Source organism: Teleopsis dalmanni, unplaced genomic scaffold, assembly GCF_002237135.1.
Source record: "Teleopsis dalmanni isolate 2A unplaced genomic scaffold, ASM223713v2 unscaffolded_contig_0387, whole genome shotgun sequence".
Lineage (NCBI taxonomy): Eukaryota > Metazoa > Arthropoda > Insecta > Diptera > Diopsidae > Teleopsis > Teleopsis dalmanni.
This window is the reverse complement of record NW_024031769.1, coordinates 1-11,175: the sequence shown is the minus strand read 5'-3', so window position 1 is coordinate 11,175 and position 11,175 is coordinate 1. Positions and strand designations below refer to the sequence as shown.

Below are 11,175 nucleotides of genomic sequence, written 5' to 3'. Positions count from 1 at the left end.
ATCGGATTTATTAAAATTTGGGTCCGCCAAGGTCATATTTTCCCACTTATCTATATTATAGCTAAAGGTTTTATCCGGTTGACAAGATACCAATGATGGTAAAATTAATGCTTCTGCATTTATTTTATATTTACTGGTGAATCGTGGGTGAATTTGAAGATTTATTTTTGCCTTTGCAACGCCAACCGGTGTTCCTCCAAGCCCTTGCACCTCCATTTTTACTTTTTTCCTTGTAAATTTAATATTTGTGCCGCTTCTTCTGATACAGCTGTAGTTTGCGACCCTTGGTCAATTAGTGCCCTTAACATAATCATCTCACCTTGAACACTTTTTACGCGCACTTGCGCCGTTGCAAGTAACACATTTTCTGCTGTGCCCGTATTCATTGTTAATGTTGATGTATTATTATTTTGCCCTGAATTAATGTGCAAAAGAGTATTATGCCACTTCCCACAATCTTGACATTTTGTCTTACTATTGCATCTTTTTGTAGTTTTATGCGATAAACAGACGCGACAAATTTTAGCGTCTTTTACCCATGTATTTTTGTCCTTGACTTGTAGCTTTAGAAACTCATAACACTTTATTGCCATATGTTCTTTTTTGTTGCAGTAAAAGCACTGGTAATCATTTGCTACTATAGTTGTCGCTGTTGTTTTTTGAAAAGACTTTACATTATTAGTTTGTTTCTTAGATTTAATCGCCTCTGCTGCTTGGTATTGCTGCTCCAGAAACTGTAATACATCGTCCATTTTTTGAATCTCCTTTGTCCTTTTTATATTTTGCTCATATAGCCGTAATCCTTCCTTATCCAACTTCCTGATTATAATCCTTGCTATTATTGGATCTGCTTCATTCGTTTTTATACCCATTGCCTTCAGCCCCTGGATACATTCTATCGATGTGTCAAGCAACTTTTTCAAACTTGACGCTGAATCATTATATACAGATGGTTGATCGAGCAATTTATCGACCAATATTGTGAACAACATTCTTTCATTTTCGTACCTTTGCGACAAAATTTCCCAAGCTACAGCATAATTCAATTCCGACACCGGTAGATGTTGTATCAGCTTGCTTGCTTCTCCTTTTACTAATGTTTTGAGTCGATACATTTTCTCAACATTCGAAATTTTTCCATCCTCATGGATAAGCCTTTTATATTACCGTTGAAATTTTGGATTCTAATGCAGTCAAGCTTAACGTTGTTCCCCTCACGTAATTTTTCCATTTTATTGGCTAATTCATCTAACGCCTTATCGTATTGGTCTTCAATCTCATCATAATCATTCATAATGTCTACTTCATTGTACGACATTTCAATAACCAGCTTCTTATAGATACTTCTAATGTCTTCGAACTTTCTTTTCCAGATTCCATTAAGTTGTTCCAATCGCGTGACAGTATCATAATGGTCAAGATTTTCTAACATCTGTCTTAACCTTGCGATGTTATTGTTATATTGCTCTACTAGATTGTTGATTTTATTTTTCTCAATTTGACTTTCCGTTATTTTCTCGTCTACACTTTTGCTTTCAACAGATTCTGCATTTCTATCTTTGCTTTCAACTATTTCTTCGAGCATTGTTTTCGCCTGAATCACTTTTTGATGCACTGTATTGTAAAAGTCCTCTTTAAAATATTTGTCTTCCTTATTCTCCGTTAAGAGTATTTTCTCGTGATTATCTTTAAATTGATTCCATAATCCTTGTACTTTATCTAAACGTTCTTTTATTGTATTCGCACGCAACTCACGTTTGCTGCTATTCTTCTCGATATTCTTAACATCGTCATATATTGCTCTTTGCTGTTTTAGCAGAGCTAATAATTTTGATGGATCCATTTTCTTTTTACCGTACCGATATTTAAATCTCGATCAATGCTTTTTGCACTATATTTAAATTTTTGGCACCGATGTTTAAGCCTTGGTCCACGCTTGTATCGCTATGTACTATATATTTAGTTTATGGCACCGATGTTTAAGCCTCGGTCCACGCTTGTATCTTTTAGCACTGCACTTTATATTTAGTTTATGGCACCGATGTTTAAGCCTCGGTCCACGCTTGGATCGCACTGTACTCAATTTCACTTTATGTCTCGAAGGACCAAAATGTACATTTAATAAATTAAAGTACACACACTTTGAGTAATTTTTAGCTACTGATTTTATTTCAAAAATGTTGTGTTTTTATACAAAAATATTTTAAGACTAATTTCTACATCAAGGTTAAAATATTATAATTTTAATGGACTGTATTACATTTGTCAAAAAAGGTTAAAAAAGGTTAAAAAAGGACGGAAGTCCCAACACTTGGGATTTTCCTCCTATTGTTTTTATGAATATATTTTATTTTAATAATTTAAATACGGTTGCTAAAAAATGTTACTATTTATCTATATTTTTCCTTAGTACATAATTCTAAGAATTTAGGTGATGATATAAACTATAATAATTAAATTTATGGTATAAATTCATGTTCATGATTGAACATTCTGCCAGAGGTCAAAACTCATGTTCGTGATTGAACACACAGTTATGGTTCGTGTAGGTGGCGGCTGGCTTGCACTTGATGAGTTCTTATAAAAAATTTTCCTTGTCGCGGTAAGTAAATAGTTAAGAATTTTGTACTTTCTCATATTGAATAAACATAATTAAAATATTCATATGTTTATAATTAAAACATTTCTTTAGCGTAATATAACATTATTATTACATTTACATAACAAGCATTAACATGCTTTCATAGTAAAATTGTACATTGTTCAATGTTTTAATTATAAGCATATGAATATTTTAATTATGTTTATTCAATATGAGAAAGTACAAAATTCTTAACTATTTACTTACCGCGACAAGGAAAATTTTTTATAAGAACTCATCAAGTGCAAGCCAGCCGCCACCTACACGAACCATAACTGTGCTACGCAACATTCGCACCAAACGTAATTTTTGAGAGTCGAGTCGCCAAACTGTTTTATACAAAAATAATATTATTTTAAAAAGAAGATGGAGTATTAAGCTTTAAGATCCGATAAATAGTATTTTACGAATCCTATATTTCCCTTCGCCAACTTGAAATACGCGGAATTTTTGTCGACATGCGCAAAGGATAACAAGGCGTTTAACTTCATCAGCGTAACTTCATCAGCGGAATCTTTGTCGACATGTGCAAAGGATAAGAAGGCGTTTAACTTCATATTGTATTTTATCTGAATCAGTTGCTGGTTTGCGTTCTTGCCAATCGGGTCTCCACCATTACGATCAAAAAGATCTGCCAGTGCACCCATTTCCATTCGAGAAGTGTCAAATTCTTTAAAAAATAAATAATAGGTATTCTACATTATTTAGTTATTCTACATTATATAAATAATCGTACTTATTATTCCATATATGAATTCGGCACGTGGTATTAAACCATTATTATCCTTATTCATTTTTCTAAACAAATCAGTCAAACGTGATTTTTTGTGATTCATATATGTATGTACATACCATATGTATATACATATGAATATTTCAGGAAAAATATTTTAGGAAATATTTTAGGAAAAATATACAAAAACAAAGCCATGCATCATTTTCAGAAATATTGCCTCACATACTCTTTCATACAAAATCATTTAGAGTAGAATAAATAAAATGAAGAATATAAGAACAATTAAGTATTGATTATTTTTTTGTTACTAGCAAAAATTTGTTAAATTTGTAGTAACTATTTCTTTTGTTGGCGTGCATAAACAAATTTAAGGAAAATATTGCACACGCATTTTTTATGTTATGCAGTTATTTTTATTAAATTTCACTGCAATGCGAACAACAATTAGAAATTTGTTTTGTTAAATTTTTTTGTCACTCTGCTTGCGGGACTTTGTTTACATCAAAAGATTATTGATGTAAATAAAGTCCCGTAATTTCATGGTCAATATTGTTAAAAAAATCAAAGTCGTCATGTAAAATACATACATATGTATATTTTATTTAATAAATTTTTTAGTCAAAATCCATATTCTTTAATAGATGACCCTATTAACTTCAAATTTTGTTAAAAATTGCAATAATGATGAAATGAAATTTGTTAAAAAATTCAGCTTCAGTTTCAGTTTGAAGGATATACATATGTATGTATGTTTGACTAATAAAAAATATTGAATACTGATGATGGGTATAAATTACAGTCAGCGACAAAACTTTACATACACCCCCCATTTTTGCTAGCTCGTAAATCCAAGGACATAATAGAAAAAAGTAATGATACAGTTTTGTTTAGAACTGTTTTTTAATAATAATAAACAAAAGAAAATCCATTCATCAATATAAATTAACAAAGTTATTCGAAAAAAACCTAAAAAAATCATTGACAAAAGTCTACATACACTTCATTGATTGTTAGATATAGTCGACAGTAATTTAAATGTTAAACGGGAAAGTACCGTTTTTCATATTTCGTGCTTGTGGCATGAGTCATACATTTATATAATGCACTTAGTTGTGCTTTGAGAGTGGTATTTAATTGACACGATGGGTCCACGAAAAGAATTTCAAGTGATATGCGAAATCTGGTTATTAAGCATAGAAATGAAAAAAAACCTTATGGTGAAAATATCAAAATTAGTAAATTTGACCCGATCAACAGTTCAGACGATAATAAGAAATTATAAAAATACTGGTTCTCCTGAAAATAAACCTCGCAGTGGCCGCCCAAGGATACTCATACGTAGGGATGTCAGCTTGGTTTTAAAAGAAGTTAACAAAAATCCGAAAGTAAGTGCCTTAAAATTAGTCGAACACATTGCTAATGCAACTGGAAAGCATGTCAATCCACGTATAGTACAAAGAACGTTGAACAGCCACGGTTTTCATGATAGAATACCACGCAAAGAACCTTTAATTTCTGAAAAAAACCGAAAGCTGTGCTTAGAGTTTGCCAAACAATATAAAGAAAAGGATTTTGATTTCTGGAAGCAGGTTTTATTTACAGATGAATCGAAATTCAATATATTTGAACGCGATTGGAGAGCTAAAGTTTGGAGGAAAGCGAAAACAGCACTGAATCCGAAGCATATAATGCCAACTGTAAAGCATGGTGGTGGCAGTGCTATGCTTTGGGGAGCCGTAGCTGCAACTGAAGTAGGAAAAATAGCTTTGACGTAGATTACTATGCTTCCTAGTTGCACTATCAATGTGTTCGACTAATTTTAAGGCACTTACTTTCGGATTTTTGTTAACTTCTTTTAAAACCAAGCTGACATCCCTACGTATGAGTATCCTTGGGCGGCCACTGCGAGGTTTATTTTCAGGAGAACCAGTATTTTTATAATTTCTTATTATCGTCTGAACTGTTGATCGAGTCAAATTTACTAACTTTGATATTTTTACCATAAGGTGTTTTTTCATTTCTATGCTTAATAACCAGATTTCGCATATCACTTGTAATTTCTTTTCGTGGACCCATCGTGTCAATTAAATACCACTCTCAAAGCACAACTAAGTACATTATATAAGTGTATGACTCATGCCACAAGCATGAAATATGAAAAACGGTACTTTCCCGTTTAATATTTAAATTATTATCGACTAAATGTAACAATCAATGAAGTGTATGTAGACTTTTGTCAATGATTTTTTTAGGTTTTTTTCGAATAACTTCGTTAATTTATATTGATGAATGAATTTTCTTTTGTTTATTATTATTAAAAAACAGTTCTAAACAAAACTGTATCATTACTTTTTTCTATTATGTCTTTGGATTTACGAGCTAGCAGAAATGGGGGTGTATGTAGGTTTTTGTCGCTGACTGTACATAAATAATATTGTTCAGTCTTCAATTAATTTCTACCGATATTAGTTTATTTAATAATACTTAGAAGACACAGTTATTTTGCACACATCATGACTCTTGATTTCAGTTATTATTTAACGTGCTAATATTCTACATTAGCGGTTTTACAAATAAAGTAAATGTAACAAATACAACTTTTGTTTTACATATGTATGTATGTACATAAATAAGGTATAAATAACATTACACAAATAAATAATATAAAAACACAATAAACATATAAAACATACATTAAACTATTATGTATTCAATAATTATTTAAAAACACAATAAACATATAAAAAAAACAATAAAAATATATTATTAATAAAATCCATCTTATTTAATGGATGACCCTGTGCGCTTCAAATCATGTTTGGTTTTGGTTTTTTCGTCTATGACTACAACCGTACGAACGCTATAACTGTAAACAGGACAAGAGAGGGAAGCAAGGGCTCAAGTAGGCAACTAACACGACGCCAATAATTAAATGCTTGAAAAATAAGAAGTAATAATTTCAAAGAATTTATGCACTGCCTGTGCAGAAAACCAATCAAATATTTTGTGAAAAATATACAAAAACAAAACCATGCATCATCTTCAGAATTATTGCCTCACATACTCTTTCATACAAAAGCTTTTAGAGTGTGCAATAAGAATGAAGAATCGAAGATGTGTTGGTGCCGTTTCTCCGTTTCTCCTATATGTACATGTTTTCTTTAAAATATTTCTACAAAAAAAAAAATACAAAACTGCTACAAATATCATTTGTATTCCGATATATAAACTTATATATATATATACATATATATCATATATATATATATCAATATATATCAGGGAAAAATCAAATAATCTACAAAACTGAATATAGATATTACTACTCATTTATGTTATTATAATTATAATTATTAAATCATAAATTTAATAATATCAAAAAAACATATATTTAGGCATAATCTAATTACAGTTAAAATTATATTATTTGCATACAAATTGTACGCACACACATTACTTACAATTTTGCATAACTATATTTAATGCACCAACAAAGAAATAATGCGTACATATTCCCTTAAAACGAAAACAAAAAGAAGAAATCCATACACGTTGGCTTATAGCAAAACACAAACAAAAATATTAATCTGTTGAAATTTCCATTTAATTTCCATCGCTAATAATTCGATCATGACTCTTCTATACTGCTTTTATAGCACAGGATACTACAAAACTGGTTAAGTCCATACAAAAACGTCTAAAAGAGGGTATTAAACGCAGAGGTTATTCCACAGGCTATTAAATTGTAAGTTTCTGTGAATTTTAATTGTTTTAATTAAAATATTATTAAATGTTAATAAGTGACCGCAAACTTTTTCTGCTTTGAAAATTGTTGTTTTTGCATTTAATTGTGTTTAATTTTTTTTTTTTTAAGAATAACTGTTAATTGTTTATGTTTAAACTTTATTGTTGTTTCTTTGGTTAAAATAAATCAGAAAACAAATATCAATTTGAGTAAAAATTAAAAAAATTATCCGAAATTTAATAAAAAATGGTGTGGGTGACCGCAGACTTCTTCTGCTGTGTGTATATAAAAGAAGGAATAAATATATGATATTAAAAAAATCCATCTTTTTTAATGGATGACCCTGTGCTCTTCAAATTATGTTTTGTTTTTTGTTTTGGTTTTTTAATCTATGACTACCATCGTAGGCATGCTATTACTGCGAAACACGACACAGCGATTAAAGGACTCAAGTAGGCAAGTATTACGGCGCCAATAATGAAATGCTTTAAAAATAATAAGTAATAATATGAGAGAACTACAGTAATCAAAACTGTACAGAAAACAAATCAAATATTTCATGAAAAATATACAAAAAACAAACCAGGCATCATGTTCAGAAATATTGCCTCACATACTCTTTAACACAAAATCTTTTGGAGTGTGCAATAAGAATGAAGAAGAGAAGATGGGTTGGTGCCGTTTCTCCGTCTGCTCATCACATTAGGTTTTTTTTCCCTATGATTCCATTCGTAGGCATACTAATAACTGTGTATGTGTGCTTGGGTGCCCATTAATATGGTATACATATGTTATGTTTTCTTTAAAATATTTGTACAAAACCTATTGTGTTGGTAATCAAAGGCAAATTGATTTGAAGTTTACAGGGTTATGCATTAAAATAAATGCAAAGGTTTTATTTTATTAATGCGTAAATTTTTTGCTTAAGAAGTTAATTTCTACAGTACACCGTTTACCCGTTATCATCACCGAAAGCATGATATATTTATTATATATTCAATAATAATATAACAACACAATAAACATATCAAATATACAATAAAAATTTAATATATATAATATTAATATAAAAACACATAAAACATATGAAACATACAATAAAAATATAATATATTCAATAATAATTTAAAAACACAATAGGGGTATTCAGGCAACTGATTAGTTGCTTGATAGTTGATTACAACAAAAATTTGCACACAAAATTGAAACTAAGCAGAGAATCAACTATATCGGTGATTCTCATATTAGTACAAATTTGATTAATGGTGCTGCCAGTACCAAGTGCAGTAATAATAACTTAAAATGAACTTTTGTATAGAAATTTCGCTTTTGCTGTTGATGCGAGTGCTGCCAAGCCATTTACACACAACAAACTAATCAGATCACGTATTTTGGGTCGTTCAAGCAACTGATTAACATCAAAATGCTAAAATTTTTTTATATGAAGCTTTTAAATCAACTAAGCAACTAATCAGTTGCCTGAACACCCCTAATAAACATATAAAAGAAACAATATATATATAACATTAAAAAATTTCCATCTCTTTTAGTGGATGACCCTGTGCATTTCAAATCATGTTTTGATTATTATCTTATAATAAAACTAAAAAAACCCTGCATACTCCATATTAAATACTAACACCATCAACTGCGGATATGTGGTAAACAAAATTCCAAAACACTACAATAGAGAGGAGCAAATACATAAGCAAGCAAGTAACACAAAGGCAATAAGGGCATGCTACAAATTTAACAATAATTAAAGAGAATAATTTTGCTGTATTCTTAGAGAGATTAAATGCGATGACGCTTGTGAAATGAGAATTAGTCTGTGTCGGCGGTTCGTGCAAATAAGACACGGAAACGAACAGTTCGTGTGAAAAGTGGTTAGCGAAAATGCTGTGTTTCCAACACATTTTCTTTACTTTTAACAGAAAACAGAAAAATATTTTTTTTATATAAAATAATTTTTGTAAGTGTATTTTCTGAATATGTTTTTGTAATATATAAGTTGTGTGGAAATTGTTGTTTGTTTTACTATGGTTTCATATTTTTGCTAAACATTTCTTGACATAACAATAGCGATAGTATTGTAAATAAAAATTTAATTTAGCAATATTTGTTTGAATTTTTGTGATTTTTTGCAATATTTGCCTTCAAGGCAGTTTCCATTTTGTTAAACATTTTTCTATAATTTTTCCTTAATTACTCTTACACACGTCAACTTTTGAGGCGATTTAATGTTACACTTCGAGCCATTCAATTTGTTGGTGTATGATGCTGTGTATGAAGCTATTTTAGAAGATTTAGTGTTTGTAGGCAAACGTATTCGTGTCAAATTGGATGGCACCCAATTGATAAAGGTGCATTTGGATAAGAACCCACAAACGACCATTGAGCACAAAGTAAGTGTTATTTATTTCATTAAATCTTATTTTGCACTTGTGTTTTTTGCTGTTTAAAATTAGTGGTCCAATGTTTCGTTTACGCTTCATTGCTCAAACTGAATTGTAGCTCATTCATATCTTGGTAACATTCATCCAAATTTAATGAGTCTAGCAATTAACTTGTGCAGGCAATCTAATTTCCAATATTGCTCTAATAATAATTAATTCTTAAACAGAATGAACTTATGAACCTACATCTTTTGCTATTGATTATGGCATAAGGATTATTTGAAAATAATTTCTGTTGTACGAATACGAGACGAGTACGCGTAATTACCGTCATTGTCTATAAGTGTTGTTGTGTAACATTGAAAAGTGTTGGTAAATTTTTTGCATTGCTATTTACTGTTATTCACGATTTAAAAAATTTTTGTTGGCCATTTACCATTTGAGTGGTGCTTCGTGTCGGTTATGCTTCATTTTCTTGAACTTGAATTATATTATACATTTTTGGTTTATCATAACCAAACGTAACTGTAAATAAAGAAATTTAACATGAATCGGACTAGAAGAAAAATTGAACGCCCAAAGAATCCCTACTCAACCGGTAATATATTTTCGAGATGGAGTTTCTGGTGGATGAGAAAAATATTTCATAAGGGTTTGCAAGGACCACTTGAAGAGGAAGAGTTATATCAGCACCGTAAAGACTTAGATAGTGAACGAGTAACTACAAAGTTTTCGTAAAAACAAGACGGTGCAATAATCCGTTCGCGTAGTTTAACTGCTGTGTATTTTATTTTAGAAGATTTAGTGTTTTCAGCAGAGATCGTAGGCAAACGTATTCGTGCCAAATTGGATGGCACCCAAATTATATATAAAGGTGCATTTGGATAAGAATCTACAAACGACCATTGAGCACAAAGTAAGTGTTAAATAACACTTATTTCATTAAATCTTTTTTTGCGCTTGTGTTTTTTGCTGTTTAAAATTAGTGGTCCAATGTTTCGTTTACGCTTCATTGCTCAAACTGAATTGTAGCTTATTCATATATTGGTAACATTCATCAAATTTAATGAGTGTAGCAATTAACTTGCAGCAATTAATTCAATATGTCTTAATAATAATAATTCATTAAACAGAATAATATAACAATTTTGCATGATTTGCATAAGGATAAGGAATTATTTGAAAATAATTTCTGTTGTACGAATACGAGAACGAGTACGCATAATTACCGTACATTGTCTATAAAGTTTTGTTGTAACATTGAAAAAATATTGTAAATTTTTTGCATTGCTATTTACTGTTATTCACGATTTAAAAAATTTTTGTTGCATTCACCATATTGAGTGGTGCTCGTGTCGGTTATCTTCATTTCTTGAACTTCGAATTTATTACTACATTTTTGGTTTATCATAACCAAACGTAACTGTAAATAAAGAAATTTAACATGAATCGGACTAGAAGAAAAATTGAACGCCCAAAGAATCCCTACTCAACCGGTAATATATTTTCGAGATGGAGTTTCTGGTGGATGAGAAAAATATTTCATAAGGGTTTGCAAGGACCACTTGAAGAGGAAGAGTTATATCAGCACTGTAAAGACTTAGATAGTGAACGAGTAACTACAAAGTTTTCGTAAAAACAAGACGGTGCAATAATC

General features: G+C 30.4%; 1 protein-coding gene across 1 annotated transcript; it reads right to left on the bottom strand.

Annotated features, from left to right (window-relative positions):
- Nucleotides 1-218: 218 nt before the first annotated feature.
- LOC119663420 lies at nucleotides 219-1,843 on the bottom strand. The gene is made up of 2 exons (XM_038073024.1): nucleotides 1,168-1,843; nucleotides 219-1,093 (listed from the first exon to the last, which is right to left on the bottom strand). Exons 1-2 carry the CDS (start codon nucleotides 1,841-1,843, stop codon nucleotides 219-221), a joined length of 1,551 nt encoding a protein of 516 aa, XP_037928952.1.
- Nucleotides 1,844-11,175: the final 9,332 nt, after the last annotated feature.